The sequence below is a fragment of the Ranitomeya imitator genome, chromosome 4, assembly GCF_032444005.1.
Source record: "Ranitomeya imitator isolate aRanImi1 chromosome 4, aRanImi1.pri, whole genome shotgun sequence".
Taxonomy (NCBI): Eukaryota; Metazoa; Chordata; class Amphibia; order Anura; family Dendrobatidae; genus Ranitomeya; species Ranitomeya imitator.
In genome coordinates this window covers 533,383,906-533,408,064 of record NC_091285.1, presented here as the reverse complement: position 1 = coordinate 533,408,064, position 24,159 = coordinate 533,383,906, and the positions used below count along the sequence as shown (strand labels likewise).

Here is a 24,159-nt window from a genome sequence, read left to right as displayed (position 1 = left end):
TCTTATTTTACATGTGTTTGTCATTTTTCTCCATTTTGAAAGCTGCGTTTAGTGATTCCCGATGTTTTAACTGAATTCATCAATTGCAACTTTTTAAAAGTCACAAAATTTGTCGCAAAACCACTATAGTCCCACCTGGTGTATTTTTGAGTACTACAGTATTTTGCTACCATTTTGTGAAATGTGAGAGTTTTGGTGCAAAAAAGTTGCAAATACAGTTCAAAACAGTAAAAAAAGTTTCCAAAAACTGCAACTAATGCCACAATACAAAGAAGGAAAGTGACTTAAACCAAACTGCTGCTGCTGATGAATCAGGGCCTACGGTTCTGCTAAATTCGAGGAGTCCAAACTCTAAGAAATATATCACTAGTAATCAGCCAAAATGGATGTTAATCTTTCTTAACAAATGTGACCACAGAGGAGTTGAGTGTTTTTCTTCCAAGCAGAAGCAATTGGCTGGTTTAAGGCAAAGAAGAAGATGGTAATGAACTTCAGAAAGTGTGGGGTTATATTCTAATTTGTTACATTTGTGTTATTTTCTTAGGTGTTTTGTGAGGGAACAGTTCTTCAATTAATTAGGCAAGGAGCCTGGTTACCAATATTTTGCTCCCGCTTACCACAGGTTACACCATGCCTGTATACATAAGAAAGGGGCCTTTAGAAATACCTCCAGGATCTGAGAAAGATTGGGCCAATGAAGAAGAGGAGGAAACCTATTTTCTAAGGGATCCGGAGCAGTCACGAGACTGTCTACCACAGCCATACAGGATGATTGCCAAAGTAGTGGAGTTTCTCATAGACCAGGCTATTCAACGGATCAACATACGGCAGCAAAATGAAGAAGAGGAGAAACTCAAGGCGAAACTGAACATCCTCCAGCCAACTGCTGAAATCCAGGTAAGGACAGTGACACGTGTCAGCATGTCGAGGGAGCATACTTCAGGGTTTCTATCATCTATGTTTTTAAGTAATACATGGATCTATATGGGAAGGGGGAAGGGATGTAAGCACGTAAATTGTGTGTGCTGATCCTTATTGAAGAAATTGACCACTAAATGCAGGTGTTATTGCCAGGCTAAGGCTGCCGTCACACTAGCAGTATTTGGTCAGTATTTTTCATCAGTATTTGTAAGCCAAAATCAGGAGTGGAACAATTAAAGGAAAAGTATAATAGAAACATATGCCCACTTCTGTATTTATCACCACTCCTGGTTTTGGCTTACAAAGGCCGGCGTCACACTTGCGAGTTTTACGGACGTAAGAGCGCAGAAACTACGTCTGTAAAACTCGCATAACATATGGCACAATTATTCTCTATGCCCCTGCTCCTATCTGCCGTATTTTACTGATCAGTATTATACGGCTTTCTACGGCCGTACAAAATCGCAGCATGCTGCGTTTGTCACCGTATTGCGCAAATAAAACGTCAGTGAAAGTCTATGGAAGCCCCAAAAATACGGATTACACACGGACCAGCAGTGTGACTTGCGAGGAATATGCAGCGCTGTTAGAGAGAAAAGCCGGTAATTCAGTGCGGTGTACAGTAAAATCACACTGACAGCTTACAGTAGAATATGTAGAATAAATGTGTACACATAGAATAGGTATATATATATATATATATGTGTCAGTGAGACACATATATCTAATATATAATTGCCTACAATACTACTTCCTGCAATTTGTGCCAACTTCCTGTCCGGAGCTAATGTCCGGAGCTAATGTCCGGAGCTAATGTCCGGAGCTAATGTCCGGAGATAAGTGACGTCAACAGTGTCCAGTGTCTGATTGGTTGCCGCCTGCTGCGAGCGACCAATCAGAAACGTGCCGTACTGTGACACACTCCGCCCGCCATTTTGGTGTGATTTTTGAATTTTTACCTCACAGCAAGTTTCTACTGCGTGGAGGCGGGCCCAGTGACGTTGCTCTTCAAGCTCCTGCCGAATTTCGTCAAAAAAATGATAATACCATTTACCAAAACTATATATATTTAGTTGTGAAGTGGTTCAGTGACATTTTCACACCAATTTTGAACTTTTGTTTGGTGTTTTCTCCATATACTGCCTATTATTTTTGTTCTTTCTTACTATTATTTATTAATTGTATTATTCTTACATTTGAATAAATAAAGTATATATGGATTCTAGACTCCCGATTCTTTAGAATCGGGCTGCCATCTAGTGTATATATATTATTATTTCATCCAGCGCGATATAGCAGAAAGCCGGTAATTCAATTACCGGCTTTTGCTATCTCCTTCCTAAACCCGACATGATATGAGACATGGTTTACATACAGTAAACCATCTCATATCCCCATTTTTTTCCATATTCCACACTACTAATGTCAGTAGTGTGTATATGCAAAATTTGGCCGTTCTAGCTATTAAATTAAAGGGTTAAATGGCGGAAAAATTGGCGTGGGCTCCCGCACAATTTTCTCCGCCAGAGTAGTAAAGCCAGTGACTGAGGGCAGATATTAACCCCTTACCGGCATCGGACGTACTATACCGTCCGATGCCGGCTCCCCTGCTTTGATGCAGGGCTCCGCGGTGAGCCCGCACCAAAGCCGGGACATGTCAGCTGTTTTGAACAGCTGACATGTGCCCGTAATAGGCGCGGGCAGAATCGCGATCTGCCCGCACCTATTAACTAGTTAAATGCCGCTGTCAAACGCAGACAGCTGCATTTAACTACCGCTTCCAGCCGGGCGGCCGGAAATGACGTCATCGCCGACCCCCGTCACATGTCCGGGGGTCGGCGATGCGTCTCCATTGTAGCCATAGAGGTCCTTGAGACCTCTATGGTTACTGATTGACCCTGTGGTCGGCGCTCACAGCACACGTGCAATTCTGCTACATAGCAGCGATCAGCAGATCGCTGCTATGTAGCAGAGCCGATCGTGCTGTGCCTGCTTCTAGCCTCCCATGGAGGCTATTGAAGCATGGCAAAAGTTAAAAAAAAAAAGTTTAAAAAAATGTGAAAAAAATAAAAAAAACATAAAAGTTTAAATCACCCCCCTTTCGCCCCAATCAAAATAAATCAATAAAAAAAATATCAAATCTACGCATATTTGGTATCGCCGCGCTCAGAATTGCCCGATCTATCAAATAAAAAAAAAGTATTAACCTGATCGCTAAACAGCGTAGCGGGAAAAAAACTCGAAACGCCAGAATTACGTTTTTTTGGTCGCCGCGACATTGCATTAAAATGCAATAACGGGCGATCAAAAGAACGTATCTGCACCGAAATGCTATCATTAAAAACGTCATCTCGGCACGCAAAAAATAAGCCCTCAACCGACCCCAGATCACGAAAAATGGCGACGCTACGAGTATCGGAAAATGGCGCAATTTTTTTTTTTTTTTTTTTTTTTTTTAGCAAAGTTTGGAATTTTTTTTCACCACTTAGATAAAAAATAACCTAGTCATGTTTGGTGTCTATGAACTCGTAATGACCTGGAGAATCATAATGGCAGGTCATTTTTAGCATTTAGTGAACCTAGCAAAAAAGCCAAACAAAAAACCAATGTGGGATTGCACTTTTTTTGCAATTTCACCGCACTTGGAATTTTTTTCCCGTTTTCTAGTACACGACATGCTAAAACCAATGATGTCGTTCAAAAGTACAACTCGTCCCGCAAAAAATAAGCCCTCACATGGCCAAATTGACGGAAAAATAAAAAAGTTATGGCTCTGGGAAGGAGGCGAGTGAAAAACGAACAAGGAAAAACGAAAAATCCCCCGGTCATGAAGGGGTTAATAGCCTGGAGAGGGTCCACGGTTATTGACCAACCCCTGGCTAAAAACATCTGCCCCCAGCCACCCCAGAAAAGGCACATCTGGAAGATGCGCCTATTCTGGCACTTGGCCACTCTCTTCCCATTACCGTGTAGCGGTGGGATATGGGGTTATGAAGGGTTAATGCCACCTTGCTATTGTAAGGTGACATTAAGCCAAATTAATAATGGAGAGGCGTCAATTATGACACCTATCCATTATTAATCCAATTGTAGTAAAGGGTTAAAAGAAACACACACATTATTAAAAATTATTTTAATGAAAAAATCACAAAGGTTGTTGTAATAATTTATTCTACGCTCAATCCACTCACTGAAGACCCTCGATCTGTAACAAAGTCAAAATAATAAACCAAGAATATACATACCTTCCAAAGATCTGTAACGTCCAACGATGTAAATCCATCTGAAGGGGTTAAAATATTTTGCAGCCATGAGTTCTGCTAATGCAGCGCTACTCCTGCCTGCAAAACCCCGGAGAATGAAGGTAAAGTAGGTTGTTCCCACGATTTAGGAACAACCAGCAGAGGGCGCCTCACCACAAATGAAGGTAAATATAGGTCATTGACCTACTTTACCTTCATTCCCCGGGGTTTTGCAGCAAGGAGCAGTGCTGCATTAGCAGAACTCCTTGCTGCCAAATATTTTAACCCCTTCAGATGGATTTACATCGTTGGACTTTGCAGATCTTCGAAAAGTATGGATATTGTTGTTTTTTTTTTTTTTTGTTACAGATCGAGGGTCTTCAGTGACTGGATTGAGCGTAGAATAAATTATTACAACAACCTTTGTTTTCATTTCATTAAAATAATTTTTAATAATGTGTGTGTGTTTTTTTTAACCCTTTACTAGTATTGGATTAATAATGGATAGGTGTCATAATTGACGCCTCTCCATTATTAATTTGGCTTAATGTCACCTTACAATAGCAAGGTGACATTAACCCTTCATTACCCCATATCCCACCGCTACACGGGAATGGGAATAGAGTGGCCAAGTGCCAGAATAGGCGCATCTTCCAGATGTGCCTGTTCTGGGGTGGCTGGGGGCAGATGTTTTTAGCCAGGGGGGGGGGGGGCCAATAACCATGGACCCTCTCCAGGCTATTAATATCTGCCCTCAGTCACTGGCTTTACTATTCTGGCGGAGAAAATTGTGCGGGAGCCCACGCCAATTTTTTCCGCCATTTAACCCTTTAATTTACTAGCTAGAACGGCCAAATTTTGCATATACACACTTCTAACATTAGTAGTGTGGAATATGCAAAAAAAATGGGGATATGACATGGTTTACTGTATGTAAACCATGTCTCATATCATGTCGGGTTTTAGGAAGGAGATAGCTTTAAAGCCGGTACTTCAATTGCCGGCTTTTGCTATCTAGCGCTGTATGAAGTAATAATATATATACATATATGTGTCTACTGACATATATAGACAGTACATATGTTTTTATTTTTATTTTTTACACATGGATCCCTTGTATAGCCGTATGTCGGTTTTGGAAGCCTGCGATAAAAACACGCAGTACGGCTGCCATACGGATAACATACGGAGGATGCCATGCGCAAAAAACGCTGACACACCCTGCCTAAGGAGGAGCTACGGACCACTATTTTCGGGACTTTTCAGCGTATTACGGCCGTAATATACGGACCGTATTTTCATACGCTGTGTGTGACGCCGGCCAAATACTGAGGTAAAATACTGACCAAATACTGCTAGTGTGACGGCAGCCTAATAGTACTAATAGAACTTTTCATAATATTTTCCCACGCTCGAGTTCATATGAGTTTATCCAGCAGAGGACACATCACTGTGACTCGAGGTAACTACAGTACATTCCCCTGCATTCCATTCATTCACCAAGTTTCACAGTCAGGAGCACAGCTGTATTAGCAGAACTCCTGGGTGTAAAATGATTTAACCCCTTCAGATGGATTTACAACGTGGGACAAGACTGTAACGACGGAAGGTATGGAATATTGATGTTTGTTTTTTTTAACTTTGTTTCAGGTGACAAGGGTCTTCAGGTGGATTAAGAGTATAATAAAATATTAAAACAACATGTGTCTTTATTTCATTAAAATACTTTTTAATAATGTGTGTGTGTTTTATTAACCATTTCGTACTATTGGATTAATAATGGATATGTGTCTTATTGACGCCTCTCCATTATTAACCTGGCTTAATGTCACCTTACAATAGCAAGGTGACATTAACCCTTCATTACCCCATATCCCACCGCTACACGGGAATGGGAAGAGAGTTGCCAAGTGCCAGAATAGGCGCATCTTACAGATGTGCCTTTTCTGGGGTGGCTGGGGGCAGATGCTTTTAGCTGGGGGGGCCAATAACCATGGACCCTCTCCAGGCTATTAATATCTGCCCTCAGTCACTGGCTTTACCATTCTGGTGGAGAAAATTGTGCGGGAGCCCACGCCAATTTTTCCCGCCATTTAACCCTTTAATTTAATAGAGCCCCCAAATTTCACACAAAGACACTTCTTACATTACTAAAGAGGAATATGTAATAAAAGAATGGATATGAGATGGTTTACTGTATGTAAACCATGTCTCATATCATGTCGGGTTTGTGAAGGAGATAGGAAAAGACGGCAACTGAATTACAGGCTTTTCTGCTAAATAGCGCTGTATTAAATATATATATATGTGTCTCACTGATAGTGTGTGTATATATATATATATATATATATATATATATACATATATATATATATGTATATATATATATATATATATATATATATATATATATATATATATATACATACACTATGTGTACACATTTATTCTACCTATTCTATTCTATTCTGTCAGTGTGATTTTACAGTACACCGCGCTGAATTGCCGGCTTTTCTATAGAACACTGCTGTGTATTTCTTGCAAGTCACACACATGGTCCGTGTGTAATCCGTATTTTTCTTGCCCCCATAGACTTTCGTTGGCATTTTTTTTTTTGCGCAATACGGTGACAAACGCAGCATGCTGCGATTTTCTACGGCCGTACAAGACCGTTTAATACGGATCCATAAAATACGGCAGATAAGAGCTGTGCCATAGAGAATCATTGTACCGTGTGCAATCCGTATTTTCAGCACCTCCCATACGTCCGTAAAACTCGCTAGTGTGACGCCGGCCTAAGGCAACATTCACATCACGATTTACCTTGCGTTCAGTGGCTCCGTCGGAGCTTACGTCTGAATCCCCGCAAAACAGGATGTTTTAGCAGGGTCATTGACTATAATGATGCCAGCAGAGTCACAGCGTGCTCTGTCATACATCATTTTTGGCTGTATAAGTCTTAGTGCCATCTTCTAGTAGGTGTATATGGCCGAAAATGATGTATTTCAGAAAACATTGTGACTCAGCCGGCATCATTATAGTCAATGGCCTCGTCATTGCACACGCCTGAATCCTGATTTTAAGGGTTCGGACATAAGCTCCGATGGAACCACTGAAGTAAAATGTTATGTGAACACAGCAGCACAAACTCAGCTCTACATAAAAATGAATAATTTTGTAAGATGTAGCAGAGTCAAGTTTATGCTGCAGTCCTAGAGAAAACCACAAGTAGTGTAAAATAAGTGCGCGGATGTAGTGTTGGGTTTGTCATCTGTTTACTATGTGTTAGGGTAAGGTAGCGAGGATTCTCTGCCGTCCAATGTAAAATACATAATATGTACAGATGTTGCAGAGCTGATCTGGCACAAAAATATCATGTTTCCGTTATCACAACAATGTAGCCCCAAAATTGTCAAGTTCAACTTTGCTACATTTATCCAAGCACAATGCAATCTCTGTGACTGGACTTTGTTATACAGTTGGGTCTATTTTTCCGCTAACTGTCCTAACTTGACTATCTATAATCAGCAATAATCCAAACTTGAAATAATAAATAGATTTTTGAATCATAGAATGGTAGAGTTGGAAGGGACCTCCTGGGTCATCTGGTCCAACCCCCTGCTCAAAGCAGGATTCACTAAATCTTCCCAGACAGGTGTCTGTCCAGCCTCTGAAGACTTCCATTGAAGGAGAACTCACCACCTCTCGTGGCAGCCTGTTCCACTCATTGATCATCCTCACTGTCAAAATGTTTTTTCTAATATCTAATCTGTGTCTCCTCCTATTCAGATTCAACCCATTGTTTCTAGTCTTTCCTTGTGTAAATAAGAATAAAGATGATCCTTCTACAATGTGACAGCCCTTGAGATATTTGTAGACAGCTATTAAGTCTCCTCTCAGTCTCCTTTTCTGCAAGCTAAATATTCCCAAATCCTGCAACCGTTCCTCATAGGACATGGTTTTCAGACCGGTCACTATTCTGGTCGCTCTTCTCTAAACTTGCTCCTGTTTTTCAATGTCTTTTTGAAAATGTGGTGCCCAAAACTGGACACAGTATTCCAGGTGAGGTCTGACCAAAGAGAAGTAGAAGGCAATAATGACTTCATGTGATCTAGATGTTTAATAAGAAAAAATAAGATAATAAGAAAATTTTAAATGATAAAGTACGGTAAATTGTAAAACCTTTCTTCAATGTCCTAGAATTAGAGAAAATACAAACACGTATACGATATCTATGCCTTCTAATCTATATGCATATAGCAGTGATCCTTCATACGAGAGTGAGAGAGAGATCCAATTGATCCTTTCATACATGCTAATCAAGATCGCATCCACACCCACATACAACCCACAACTCCACCCTTAGGGTATGTGCACACGTCAGGATTGCATCAGGATTTTGTCAGGATTTTGTCAGGATTTTTCATCAGTATTTGTAGCCAAAACCAGGAGTGGAACAATTAGAGGAAAAGTATAATAGAAACATATGCACCACTTCTGCATTTATCACCCACTCCTGGTTTTGGCTACAAATACTGATGAAAAATCCTGACAAAATACTGATGCAATCCTGACGTGTGCACATACCCTTACCCCGGTTTCCTTTGTGATAGAATGTCCAATCATCTTCCGGCAGCATGAGGGAGTATGTATTGTTGCAGTTGTCATCATCTTGCTGTGGATGGCGTCCTTGGATTTAGGATAAAGTCCTAATTTCAAAAAGGCCTGAGGGTATTCATTTTGGCCAGAGCCTACAAGTTCATCTCAAGAACAATTGTTTGTAATCCAACGCCACAAGGGATGTGTACAGATTAGGGATGGGTGAACATCCTCTGTCATACTCTGATATCACTCGAGTATCTGGGTGCTCAGATGTGCTCGTTACTCAGCGAGCATTGGGCCCTGCTTTATTAAAAACCCGAATCCCCGCTACGCGTGTTTGGCGCCTGTTACACGGCCACTAAGCATGCTGGGAATGCTTGTGCATCACTGTAATATCGTAGCCATCTTGGAAGTTGCTTTACTGTGATTGGCTGGCTGGCCGTATTACATCATCAGGGGTATAAAAGGACAGACTCTGCCACACTCCGCTCACTGACTCCATCGCACAGCTCAGGGACAGTCCGTATTAGAGGAAGAGAGTGCTTGTCCAGGCCTGGGTGTGCACAGTTTAACTAATCAGAGTCCTTTAGTGTTTCTGATATTTCCAGAAATAAACACAAGTTATATTGAACAAATTTTACCACTATCATGAATACACTAATATGTAGTCTTAGAATCAGTGCGATACGTTGAAGCATTCCAGAGTTATCACCTCATAAAGGGATACTGGTCAGAATTGAAAAATTGACCTGGTCACCACGGCGAAAACAAGTTCTGATACCAAAGGGTTAAATTTTGCCTTATATAAAAGTCATTGTACAGGAAATGATGTTTCTCAAAGACCCGACACAGACAACGGCAGCCCTGGCACACTATGCAAATACGCTTTCTTCAGCGTTGCTCAATGTGTGCAGAGCGGCAGTGGAGAAAATCTCTCTTAGCAGAAGACTTCATCCACTATAAGTTCATGCTCAAAACCTATAACTCTGCCCTTCATCTGGCCAAACAATCCTACTTCACCACCCTCATCACCTCACTATCCAACAACCCAAAACGACTTTTTGAAACCTTAAACTCCCTCCTGAGACCTAATGTACAGGCCCCCATCACCAATCTCAGTGGTGAGGATCTGGCCACTTATTTCCTAGAAAAAAATCAACCACATCCATCAGGATATCTCAGCCCAGTCTCCTCAGTGCCTGGATACCCTTCCCTGCCGCACCTCAAGCTCACTAGACATCTTTGAGCCTGTTTCAGAAGAAGAAGTTTCCAAGCTTCTCACTTCTGCTCGGCCTACAACCTGCAATAGTGACCCCATTCCTTCACCTCTCCTGCAGTCTCTCTCACCAGTGGTCACCACTCACCTGACTAAAATAATTAACCTCTTTCCTCAGGCATCTTTCCCTCCTCATTTAAACTTGCCATCATTACCCCTTTACTTAAAAACCCATCCCTGGACCAGAACTGAACGGCTAACTACAGACCTGTCTCTAACCTTTCCTTCATCTCTAAACTCCTGGAACGCTTGGTCCACTCCCGTCTAATCCGCTATCTCTCGGATAACTCTCTTCTTGACCCCTTACAATCTGGTTTCCGCTCTTTACACTCCACTGAAACTGCCCTCACTAAAGTCTCTAATGATCTAATAACAGCTAAATCCAAAAGTCATTGCTCTGCTGATTCTCCTGGATCTATCTGCCGCATTTGATACTGTGGATCACCAGCTACTCCTCATTATGCTCCGCTCCATAGACCTCAAGGACACAGCCCTCTCCTGGTCTCCTCCTACCTCTCTGACCGCTCCTTCACTGTATCTTTTGCCGGTTCCTCTTCCTCTCCTCGTCCCCTTACTATCGGGGTTCCGCATGGCTCAGTCCTGGGCCCCCTCCTCTTCTCTCTATACACTGCCCCTATTGGACAAACAATCAGCAGATTTGGGTTCCAGTACCATCTCTATGCTGACGACACCTAATTATACACTTCTTCCCCTGACATCACCCCTACCCTAATTCAAAATACCAAGGATTGTCTGTCTGCTGTCTCTAACATCATGTCCTCCCTCTACCTGAAACTAAATCTCTCCAAAACTGAACTACTTGTGTTTCTCCCTTCTACTAACCTCACTCTACCCAACATCGAAATTACCCTGGAGGGTTTAACCATAACTCCCAAGCAGCATGCCCGCTGTCTTGGGGTGATATTCGACACCGAACTTTCCTTTGCTCCCTATATCCGATCACTCACTCGCTCCTGTCACCTGCATCTTAAAAACATCTCCAGAATCCAACCTTTTCTCACCTTCGAAACTGCTAAGACTCTTAGGCCATGTGCACACTTTCAGGTTTTTTCGCATTTTTTTCCCGTTTTTTCACGCTAAAAACGCTATAAAAACTCATTAAAAACGCATACATTATGCATTCTATCATTTAGAATGCATTCTGCATGTTTTGTGGACATGGATGCATTTTTTTCCCACGAAGAAAACGCATCGCGGTAAAAAAATGAGCATGTTCATTATTTTTGCGGATTTTCTGTGTTTTTCCCGCAATTCTATGCATTTGGGAAAAAACGCACAAAAAACGCACCAAAAACGCGTCAAAATCGCGGTAAAATCGCGGTAAAAATGCATGCGGATTTCTGGCAGAAATGTCCGGGTTTTTGTCAGGAAAATTTCTGCAAGAAATCCTAACGTGTGCACATACCCTCACTGTTGCTCTTATTCATTCTTGTCTGGACTACTGCAACTCTCTTCTGATCAGTCTCCCTCTTTCCAAACTTTCTCCTCTCCAATCCGTCTTGAATGCGGCTGCCAGGGTCCTATTTCTGTCCAGCCGCTTCACCGATGCCTTCATCTTGTGCCATTCATTACACTGGCTACCCATTCGCTACAGGGTCCAGTATAAACTCATCTCTCTCTCCCACAAAGCTCTCCACAGTTCTGCACCGCCTTATATCTCCTCTCTCATCTCCGTCTATCGCCCTACACGTGCCCTCCGTTCTACAAATGACCTAAGACTAACATCCCCCGTAATCCGAACCTCGCACCTACGTCTCCAAGACTTCTCTCGTGCTGCGCCAGCTCTCTGGAATGCACTTTCCCAGACGATCAGACTGATACCTAGCCCCGACCTATTTAAGCGCGCTTTAAAAACCCATCTCTTCAATCAAGCCTACCACATCAACTACTCAGTAAACTAACTTTGTCCTTTTCCCTCCTTCCAAATATTATCTGCATGTGAATCTGCACCCTACTATTCATCTGTCTCCACACCCTCCATGCACATGATAACTGCACTTGACACTTGACTATTGCACTTAAACACACGGGCTGATGACCGGATCATGCAGCTTTATATGAAAATCCTTATTTCTTATAATTGCCGGACCTGAAATAACAAGCACTTTTCACCTATTGTGTCCCCCCCATTTCCTTGTAGATTGTAAGCTTGCGAGCAGGGACCTCACCCCTAATGTCACTGTTTAAATTGTCTTAACTTGTACTGAATTTATTGTCTGTACATGTCCCCGCTTAATTGTAAAGTGCTGCGGAACATGTTGGCGCTATATAAATAAAAATTATTATTATTATTTTTTTTTTTTCTTGTAAACTCCAATTTATTGTCTATTTTGAATGTCTTCTTGTCAGTCCTAAAAGTGGAGTAAAAGTGTGACACCATTGTTACTCGAAACGAGCATGCGAGTATTAGGAATTGTTCGGTAACGAGCATTCGAGCATTTTAGTGCTCGCTCATTCCTAGTACACATGCATCTTCCAAGAAGCCAGAGATTGGATGTGTTAGATGTGATTATTTTAATTGTTTGTTGCCAAATTATATATCAGAAAGATTTACGTGCACAGGGAGAAAAACTACAGGTGATTGACCATACAGTCACAAGCAGAAAATCTGATCTACTGAATAAAGGGTACATCCTTATATAGATTATCACTTATCATGTTAATCATTGGTAAAGCCTGCTAATTTCCCCTCCCTCAGGAGGACTTTAATCTATATTCATTAGCTTTTATTATTCTGTTTTCCTCCTAAGTGTGACTTCATTCTTAATTAATAAAAAGTGGACACACAATCAAAGTCCACGTAAGTGTTCTAAAACTTGCTGAGATGTATGACTTGTAGCAAGTAGACACATAACCAGTCTTTTTGATTCATAATATTCATATAAGCGTCCATTTTGTATATAGGCATTCATTTGGGATATCGTCAATCAAATACAGTAGGGAAAACAAATATTTAGTCAGCCACCAATTGTGCAAGTTCTCCCACTAAAAAAGATGAGAGAGGCCTGTAATTGACATCATAGGTAGGCCACAACTATGAGAGTCAAAATGAGAAAACAAATCCAGAAAATCACCTTGTCTGATTTGAAGGGGGAATAAACTCCAAGCAAATGTGGTGCTAAGCACCTTAGGATTTTTTGAAAATATTATTTATTTATTTATTTATTTATTTATTTTTTCCTTTTTTTGTTTTGAGAAAATAAATGAATTTTTATTAACATTTTTCACTGGAAGTGGATGCTTTCAAAAAATCCTAAGGTGCTTAGCACCACATTTGCTTTGAGTTTATTTTCCCTTTGAATTTGCGACCTATGTGTATCCGAAGCAGGATCAACACATAGTTCTCCAAAGTGAGCTGCACACCTTATTGGATTATGCAACATACGGAGAAGAGTTGCCTAAAGAATTGATTCCTTGAGAATCTCAACGTGCATTTCTTAACGATAGAAGGTGAGCATAACCACAACTAAAATATTTTTTTTTACAGTTGGTAAAAACGTATTACGCTCAGAGGAAGCGCCGCACTTGTCTCTTTTTTTTTCCTCTTTCCCTAAACCAAGGTATTTCTAAAGGCTTGTCTGATTTGGCAAAATTCATTTAGCAAATTATGGTGGAAAATAAGTATTTGGTCACCGAAAAACATGCAAGATATTTGGCTCTCACAGACCTGTAACTTCTTCTTTCAGAGGCTCCTCTGTCCTCCACTCATTACCTGTAGCAATGGCACCTGTTTGAACTTGTCATCAGTATAAAAGACACCTGTCCACAACCTCAAGCAGTCACACTCCAAGCTCCACTATGGTGAAGACCAAAGAGCTGTCGAAGGACACTAGAAACAAAATTGTAGCCCTGCACCAGGCTGGGAAGACTGACCTGCAATAGGCAAGCAGCTTGGTGTGATGAAATCAACTATGGGAGCAATAATAAGAAAATGGAAGACATACAAGGCCACTGATAAGCTCCACACAAGATCTCACCCTATGGGGTAAAAATGATCAGAAGAACGGTGAGAAAAATCCCAGAACCACACAGGGGGACCTAGTGAATGACCTGCATAGAGCTGGGACCACCGTAACAAAGGCTACCATCAGTAACACACTACGCCGTTAGGGAATCAGATCCTGTAGTTATAGACTTGTCCCCCTGCTTAAGCCAGTACATGTGCAGAGCATTTGGATTATCCAGAAGAGTATTTGGAGAATGTCATATGGTCTGATGAAACCAAATTAGAACTGTTTGGTAGAAACAAAACCCGTCATGTTTGGAGGAGACCGAATGCTGAGTTGCATCCAAAGAACACCATACCTACTGTGAAACATGGTGGTAGATACATAATGCTTTGGGGCTGTTTCTTTGCAAAGGGAACAGGACAACTGAACTGTGTACATGTATTGTGCGATTTTGAGTGCATAATGCAAGGGCATTGAAGATGAAAGGTAGACAGGTCTTTCAGCATGATAATGATCCCAAACACACTGCCAGGGCAACGAAGGAGTGGCTTTGTAAGAAGCATATGAAGGTCCTGGAGTGGCCTAGCCAGTCTCCAGATCTCAACCCCATAGAAAACGTTTGGAGGGAGTTGAAAGTCCGTGTTGCCCAGTGACAGGCCCGAACCATCACTGCTCTAGAGGAGATCTGACACATACATGATTTTCTGCAGACTGAGTGGTTAATGTAAAATCGCAGAGACATGTCTGATGTTGATAGGAATGTTGCATCAAACTCGGAAATGAAAGTATTGCTCTGTGAAAGAAATCAGACAGCACTTACATGTCATCTGACTTCTGTCTGGGTTTCAAGGACTGTTAGGAGAATATGGAGAATAGTTTTATTTTTTTCTTCTCATCAGAGAAAAACTGATGAAACTCGGACCAAACTTGAATGAAACTCTCATGAAACTTGGACTGTTTTTCTCAAACGAAAAAATCAATGACCCGTGCATGAGCCCTTAAAGGGAGTTTGTCAGCCCAAACTGACTATAAATTAAGCACATGGTCTTGTAGGGGATATGGCTTACATAAAAATCGCACTTTTGGTGTTCTAATAGCTGCCTCCATTCTGATGGAACCGAGGTGTAGTCATACATGCTAATGATGGAGCTCGGTGCGGCGTTGGTGTGGCCACGAGGCTCAGTGCACCTTTTCACCCACTGATTGTGCATGCATCTGGCTCAGTCACTGGCACATTGACCGCGCTGGCTTACATAAACTTTCTCTAGACTGTGCCTATTCCAGGCGGACTAGTGCTGTCAGTCCCGATACACATTAGGTAATGGTCATCCAAAACGCTCATTTTATTGGGATCGGTCCACTGTTTAATGCAGGGGTGGGGACTAGTGATGAGCGAGTATAATCTTGAGATTTCTTGAGCACGCTTTGGTGGTCTCCGAGTATTTGTGAGTGCTCGGAGATTTAGTTTCTGTTGCATGATTTACAGCTGCTAACCAGCCTGAGTACATGTGGGGGTTGCCTGGTTGCTAGGGAATCCCCACATGTACTCAGGCTGTCTAGCAGTTTCAAATCATGCAGCTGCGTCGACAAACTAAATCTCTGAGAACTCACAAATACTTGGAGATCACCCGAGCGTGCTTGGGAAAACCCGAACAACTACTATACTCACTCATCACTAGTGGGGACCATTTTTTCTGCTAAGGGCCATTTACAGTCCTTCGGGGGCCGTGCGAATTATGCGCTAACTTCATCCAAAAAAGTACATCTTGACGCTGGCACTGGTGTCAGAACTTAATTTTTCATTGCACATGCCTCAGCATTCAGTAGTGAGCACTGTGTGTGCGTGCCCACAGACCAGGAAGAAATTGAAAAGCCGGTGGTTGTCAAAACACAGCTGCCGGCCCAAGTACTGTGGTCTATGGGAATTTGCCCTGGGGGCTGGAGAAAAGGTCATCACGGATTGTAAATGGCCAGTGGGCCTCAGGTTCCCCACCCCTGTCTGATGGGGATGTCTCATCTCTCCCCTGACAGATTATGTGTTTTTCCGCAAAAAAAACGCATTGCGGTAAAAAAAAGTAGCATGTTCATTAATTTTGCGGATTTTTTGCATTTTTCCCGATATTCTATGCATTTGGGAAAAAAACGCACCAAAAACGCAAAAAAAATGCGGAAAAAAACGCATGCGGATTTCTGGCAGAAATGTCCGTTTTTTGTCAGGAAATTTCTGCTAGAAAATGCTGACGTGTGCACATACCCTAAATTTTCCCTGGTGGTGGTGTGAGCGGTTGCAGCCTTCGCTCATTGCACAGTGAGCATGGCAGTAATCACTGCCTGGCACTTTGATGCCACCGCTCCACATACGCCCCACACACATGCGCTTTGTAAACCAGGTCCCTGGGAGTGATTACAGATGCAGTCGCTGTTTAGTGGGTCGTGACTGCAGCCACTCCCTGCACCACCACGTTTACTGAAAACCAGCAGCTGCAGGAAGGATTTAAATGTATTTTCTCCCTGTAACCTCTGGTGCAGTAGGGCAGGTAGGCATTGTTTCAATGATGTTTATCTGTAGCATAACCCTTTACCTGCAGGTAAATGTAATTTTTAGACATGATCAGTTCCCTTTAACCCATTAACGACCGTCGATACACCTTTTAACGGCGGCAGTTAAGGCCTCTTTCACACTTCAGTCTTTTGGCGTCAGTCTAAAACCGCCATTTTCCTCAAATAACGGATCCGTCATTTTTTTTGACGGATCCGTTATTTTCCCATAGACTTGCATTAGTGACGGATTGTGACGGATGGTCGTCCGTTCCATCCGCCATGCGACGGATCCGTCGACATTTGGCGGACGTTTTCTGAAAATAGACGGACATTGGAACGTTTTTTGTCAACGCCGAAAAGGCGGATCGCGACGGATCCGTCGCGTCCGCCATTCCATAGAATGGGCGCCTATGGGCGACGGATCCGCCGCAACCGTTTTTTCGGCGGATCCGTCGCCCCAATCCGTTTTTTCAATTGCGCATGCTCCAAAAAGTAGATACTTCTCCCAGACAACCCCCAAGTAACGGATCCGTCAAAAAAACGGATCCGTTAGAACCGTTTTCGCAACAATTGTGACGGATCCGTCAATCCGTCACTATGTCGGTAGTGACTGACGCCAAAAGACTGAAGTGTGAAAGAGGCCTAAGGGTACATGTTCTTCAGCACCGCTTTTTAACGGCGCTGAGAAATAAGGGTATAGCACCCCCCAGTGTCAGAAAATCTCCAGGGCAGCTGAGACCCTGGAGAACATGATCAGGGCCAGTTTTTATGGTCACTTGATCGCCTTTATTAACCGAATGATGGAAATCATAAGAAAAAAAGTCTGTTTTTTAAATTAATTTCTCTCTCCTCTGATACGATCTAACATATCAGAGAAGAGACAAATGGGGTCTCCCGAGTCCCCCCGGGCCTTCTGCTCCGTCCCTGATTCTCCGCATCATCTTCCTGGAAAGAAATGCATCAGGTGCTCGGGTATGCACGGAATATCGAAGATGCCTGCATGTTTTTTTGGGTGTCTACCAGCTGCGAAACATGCGGGGCAGGGACTCGAGCATGTCTCTCAAGCACCCACGAAATTTGGTGCATAGCCGATGCAAACTGGCGTAACGAGCACTTGCGCTCAATACTAATGACAACATATTTAGTATCACAACCTAATGTTATCAAATTCTGTGTCTTACCCGTTGGTTCAAAATGCTCACTATACCCATGGTAAAATCCTTGAGGGATGTGGTTTTCAAAATGGGGTCACTTGTGAGCGGTTTCCACTGTTTAGGCACATCAGGGGCTCTACAAACACGACAAGGCATCCACACTCGATTCCAGCCAATTTTGCGTTTTAAAAAGTCAAACTTCCCTTCCGAGCTTTGCCATGCGCCCAAACAATGGATTTCCCCCACATATGGGGTATCTGCATACTCAGGAGAAAGTGCGCAACAAATTTTGTGGTCCATTTTCTCTTATTAATCTTGTGAAAATAAAACAGTTTGCGTCTAAATTATAATTTTTTTTTACAGTTGAAGGTTCATTTTTTCCTTCCACATGGCTTCAGTTCTTGTGAAGCAACTGAATGGTTAATAAACATCTGAAATGTTGTTTTGTGTACCTTGGGGGTGCAATTTTTTGAATGGTGTAACATTGGGGTATTTTCTGTCATATAGACCCCTCAAAGTCACTTCAAATGTGATGTGGTCCTTTAAAAAAACGGTTTTGAAAATTTTGTTGGAAAAATGAGAGAACACTGGTCAACTTTTAACCCTTACAATTAACAAAAAAACATTGTTTGCAAATTTATTTTTTTATTTACCACTACCATGAAGTACAAGATATCACATAAAACTCAGTCTCAGAATCAGTGGGATCTGTTGAAGTGTTCCAGAGTTATTACCTCATAAAGTGACAGTGGTCAGAATTGTAAAATGTGGCCTTGTCATTAAGGTCAAAATTGGCTCGGTCACTAAGGGGTTAAGGGGATTCTCTCAGCTCAGAATGACTGTTCAAACCAAGTCCGTGCTTTGTTCATCATGGCGGGCCAGTCATTTAACTGCACCTTCCCACCTGCTTGTTTCCATCTATCTGTATCGTTCTCTGGTTCTATAAAGCCAGAGCTGTCAATCAAAGAAGAGGCAGGGTGGGGGTGGGAAGTTGCACTTAAAAATTTGGCCACATCAAGGGTGCATCAAGTGAGCATGTATACTTTGAATAATCATTCTGTGCTGACAGTTCTTTTCAATATATTAGTAGATGTGTACTAAAAATGTAAAGGATCAGCAGAGCGGGGCACTATGAGTCCCTTAGACTGGAGCCCATTAGAGAATGAAAGGAGCGGTGGTCTGCCATCCGACCTACCGCTCCATATTGTAATGTGGATAAAAGTTCCCCGTTTCTGTCGAACAGTACAGGTCCAAGTCAGGGCCGGACTGGCCATCTGGCAATTCTGGCAAATGCCAGAAGGGCCTGTCTGGTTGTGGGCTGCCTTGTCTGCTATGTTGTTAACAGAATTGGTGTTCTCAAGACACCCATAAAGTCGCTGACTCCATCACTTATCCCAGTAGGCCACGGGTATCATTAGAAATATTGGTCTTGCAGTAAATCTTCAATCCTGGGTAATATTAGTAATATATCAACATCTGGTGCTCGGGGACGGCATGGGCCTGTGTGATTTTAAATGCCAGGGCCGAAATTCAGTCTCAGTCTGTACCTGGTCCCAGTGGTTGGACCCTCACCGATCTGTAAGTTATTACCTATCCTGTTAGGTGATGTTTCACTGGACAACCCCTTTAATGTGAAATATTGATATGATAAAGGTATAACACTACTGTTCTTATTTATAGGCAAATCAGTCACTTATTGCACCCTGGGATAAAAACAAAATGAACAAATACCCTGCAGTAAGTAAATAGTAATAATACTTGTAAACAACATAGGGTGCTTTCTTTTTTACTGTTTTTGATCAGGAAAGCATATAAACCCTCCCACCGCGACAAGGTGTACCCACTCAGGATGGTCCTATCGCTGAAGTAAAACCTCTCCATGTGCCAGCCGGCCTCAGTCGATGAGGGCAGTGCAGGACCCAGGTCTGACGGTATAAACACATGTCCTTAGAAGATCCCTACATATTACACTAGTATCAACATGTCTTCCTGCTCAATTTTTTTGGTGTTGCTTTAGTTTTTTGTACTTTGTACATGCAGGGCGTGACACCCACTTTTTTGGGCTGTGCATTTGGTTTATATAGCTTTCCACGGTCAGGCGTGTAATCCCCCAGACTTGAGTCCTTCTCTGCCCACATCTATTGAGGCCGGCTGGCTCCTAGAGAGGTTTTACGTTAGAGATAGGACCATCCTCATTGGGTACACCTTGTCGCGGTGGGATGGCTTATATATACACTTTATTTATCAAAACAGTGTCAATTAAGCACCCTGTTATTGTAGTATTACTATTTACTTACTGCAGGGTATTTGTTCATTTTGTCTTTAGTCTAGGTTATGTTTGTTAATGTTCACAGTGTGAATGTATACAGTACATACACATTACACTTACACCAACATGTGTTCCAGCTCCAGTTTTTGCAGATTTTGTAGTCTAAAATGCTGTATTATTAGGTACATGTCTGAAGTTCTTTCTTTGAGGAAGGGTCCTTTTACTCTAGGAACTAATCTGCACATGAGTGACAATAAGCGCTATACTGAATCGATGAGAGATCATTATTTCAATTGGCCCCTATGTAATTTGCATACTTGGGCTGCATATCCGCTTATTACATAGCAGGATGTACTGACAACTTGCATTAAAGATGTAATTTGCTATTATAACAAGCTTTTGTCCATTTGTTGGCTGATTGCTGGCATGTTTATATGGGCAGTAATCGAGAACATTCGCTCAGTCAGTCATCTTCCTGTGTAAAAGGGCAGTATCCATAAAGCAACCATAGAGAGCCATTATTGGAGGTTAGGTTTGGGGATAACTGCTGTAACCCCTGAAATGTCAGGTTTTATGTGCTGTTAGATTTTGGCTTTGACTGAACGCGGTAGTAATGTTCTGCTTTGTGTGATTTGTCATAAATATATTATATCCAATGGATTGCATTTTTCTTTATTAACCAGATAAAGGGAATCCGTCACCATCATTTTGCTACCCCATGTAAGAGGAGCAAAATGTTGGAGAAGAGACCCCGATTCCAACGATGTGTCACTTACTGAGCTGTTTGCTATCATTTTGATAAAATCATTGATTTATCTGTTGCAGATCTAGCAGTTCTCTGAATGCTGAGCTCTGTATAACCCCGTCCATACCCCTGATTGGCAGCTTTCTGCCTGTGCACAATGTACACAGAAAGCTGCCAATCAGTGGTGGGGATGAGGTTGAACAGAACTCATGAATACGGAGGAATACAGGAAGGCAGGTTTACTAGTCCTAATGATATAATCTACTGCTGATATAACTGATTTTATAAAACTTATAACAAGTAATCCAGTAAGTGATAAGTCACTGGAATCAGGGTCTCTGCCCCTACATCATGTTGCTCTCCGATTAGGTGGAAAAAACATGGTGATAGATTCCCTTTAACTTTTTATTCTTTTTGTGCTTTGTTAGGTGTCCAAAAGAGTTAATTGTATGGCCGTGGGAGGATCATATTTATTTATTGGTCTTTCCGGGGGATTGGAGGTGTACACCCTCGCTGATCATGACTGGATTAGTGGTTGGGAAGCCAATAAAGTAGAAGTGTGCACCCTCACAGTGTGCCCAGTGCAAGATCAAGTCTACTTCCTTGGCACAGTGGATGACATGGGTAAGGCATTGGAATTACCAGTGGCAATCTGCATTCTGCACATCATTTAATTCAGGTGGATGGACGATTGTGCACTTTATATAATGTTCTGCTCTCTTCTTCTCTAGGTATCGCGCGTCTCTTTTATTTTTCTGATGAAAACCTCAGTTTTCTGAAGACCTTCAATGAGCCGGTAGGAGTTGTGTTTTTTAATTTTTGGGTCAGGGGTGATTATGTTCCATAATTCTATATGTAATCCTTTCTTTACAGGAAGATGCCAGTAAGAGGACCAACTGCGTCATGTTCCAGCTGTCCCAAGGAGGTGGTTATGCTGGCATTCTTTTGGAAGGTGGGCACAGTGTAAAAATGACTTTCCTTTTAGAACTTTTTCTCCTAAGTTTTTTGCATGGCTGTCACAATAAATATTTTCTGCTCTGTAAAGACTATGTAATATTTTTGTGTTATTGCTAAATTCTTTTTAACAGAATACCCATCTCTGAAATCCTATGTTATTGTTCCAAGGTCTCTAAAACGAAACAAACTTGTAAATAATCTTTGCTAAAAAAAAACGCCATTCTGTTTCATGTGTACATCTCAGCTGGTGACGTAGACCTGAAACAAAACAGTGTGGGACTGATTCATCAAAGCTTTCATGCCAGAATTCTGGTGTAAAAGCTTTGAAAAGTTGCCAGTTTCTGGCATCTAAATTTTGCGCCATTTTCTTCCAGCTTTGTCAAAATAATAATAATAATAATAATAATTTTTATTTATATAGCGCCAACATATTCCGCAGCACTTTACAATTAAGCGGGGACATGTACAGACAATAAATTCAGTACAAGTTAAGACAATTTAAACAGTGACATTAGGGGTGAGGTCCCTGCTCGCAAGCTTACAATCAAAATAGGAGGAACTGGAGCAGGACAAGGGTGTGGCGGGCGCGGGACTCAAAAGCTCATCTCATGATGATTTGTGGCATTCCCTAGGCCAGAAATCTAACTCCAGTACCTGAACGGAATAAGATCTCTGGCGGGACGCACACCTTTTGTCAGACACTCCTGATTCATAAAGAAGCATGCACCTTTTCTTGAATCAGGAAAGTCTGACTCCAGCACGCCCCCTGAGTCTAGACTGTATGAAAACTCTGTAGTCTAATCCTTCAGTTATATTACCGTTTATCTGTCCTCAACTTCTTGTATATTAGTGAGATGTGGGTTACAGGTGCAAGGGACAGCGACCATAAGGTCAGACTACACAGTAATTGTAAGTATCCAACAAATGTGTTAGACCGCACCCAATACTGACACCGTCTCCATGGACATCAGGGCGCTCGTCCACACCAGGGGGTCGGTCCCAGCAAAAGAGTCCACAATCGAAATATAAAAAGGACAGCGCCACACCAGGAAGTGACACAGTAACTTTCTTTATTCTGCCTCCTGCGACGACGTTTCGGTCCGTGGACCTTTTTCAAGCTTGAAAAAGGTCCACGGACCGAAACGTCGCCGCAGGAGGCAGAATAAAGAAAGTTAGGCTCCGTTCACATTTGCGTTGTGCGCCGCTGCGTCGGCGACGCAACGCACAACGCAAATAAAAACGCACCAAAACGCACGCTAAAACGCTGCGTTTTGCGACGCATGCGTCCCTTTTTGCCAAATTTTGGACGCAAATAAAATGCATCTTGCTGCGTCCTCTGCGCCATGACGCGTGCGGCAAAAAAACCGCATGCATCGCAAAACGCAGCACAACGCATGTCCATGCGCCCCCATGTTAAATATAGGGGCGCATGACGCATGCGTCGCCGCGGCTGCGCCCGACGCAGCCCGGCGGAACGCAAATATGAACGTAGCCTTACTGTCTGCCACTTCCTGGTGTGGCGCTGTCCTTTTTATATTTCGATTGTACACAGTAATTGTAGTCTGTTACCATGGAAACACCTGTCTACATAGTAGCTGCAGATGTAAAATAGCCAAATGCTATGCACATATTCACTTTTCAATTTGCCAACAAATAATAAGCTGTAATTGTGCTCTAATATACTACTGTTCAGGCAACATTAAAAAAAAATGTGCTCCAATCCTACATCCAACATGGACATGAGCCATGCATGTTGCCAGTACCAGTAGAGACAAACTGGGGCATTGGAAAATGGGGCCTGTCTTTATCATTGCCATTTGTTTTCTTCAGGGAAAGAATCCATCTATTTTCTGAAATTCGATGGACTGTGACAATTGTTGCGTTTTAACATTTTAACGCAATAACACCTACATATACTTGATCGGATATGGAGGGTGCGCAGACGCTGTGTCCACACGTGGCTGATACTAGCCTGTTGTGAATTCTGTTGTCGAACTCCCTCCTGTGGTCGTGAACGGTACTTCGGCGAGTTCTGTCTATGGGCTCCCTCTGGTGGCTATGAGTGAAGCTGCTGCTTCTGAGGTTCCTTACACAGGTGACGTGGTTTATCCTTTGGTTGGCTGCTCTATTTAACTCCTCTCAGATCGTTACTCCATGCCAGCTGTCAATGTTTTTGCATTGGTTCAGTTCGCTCCTGGATCTCTCTGGTGACCTGCCTTCTCCTGCAGAAGCTAAGTTCCTGATAGTCATTATCAGCTAGTTATCATGATTTTGTCTTGCTATCTGGAAGCTCTGGGATGCAGAGTGGCCCCTCCGCACCGTGAGTCGGTGCGGAGGTCTTTTTTGCACACTCTGCGTGGTCTTTTGTAGGTTTTTGTGCTGATCGCAAAGTTACCTTTCCTATCCTCTGTCTATTTAGTAAGTATGGCCTCCCTTTGCTGAAACCTGTTTCATTTCTGCGTTTGTGACTTTCATCTTTAC

The 24,159-nt window shown here is 42.4% G+C and overlaps 1 protein-coding gene across 2 annotated transcripts in view; it reads left to right on the top strand.

Moving 5' to 3' along the window:
- Window positions 1-24,159, top strand: part of WDR93 (WD repeat domain 93) — a 136,106-nt gene that overhangs the window by 5,946 nt on the left and 106,001 nt on the right. For both annotated transcript variants that reach the window (XM_069766206.1, XM_069766207.1), the window contains exons 2-5: window positions 545-897; window positions 21,150-21,345; window positions 21,453-21,517; window positions 21,595-21,673. In XM_069766206.1, the coding sequence (XP_069622307.1) occupies window positions 631-897; window positions 21,150-21,345; window positions 21,453-21,517; window positions 21,595-21,673 (607 nt within the window). In that variant the 5' untranslated portion in view covers window positions 545-630. The remainder of the gene's footprint in view (window positions 1-544; window positions 898-21,149; window positions 21,346-21,452; window positions 21,518-21,594; window positions 21,674-24,159) is intronic.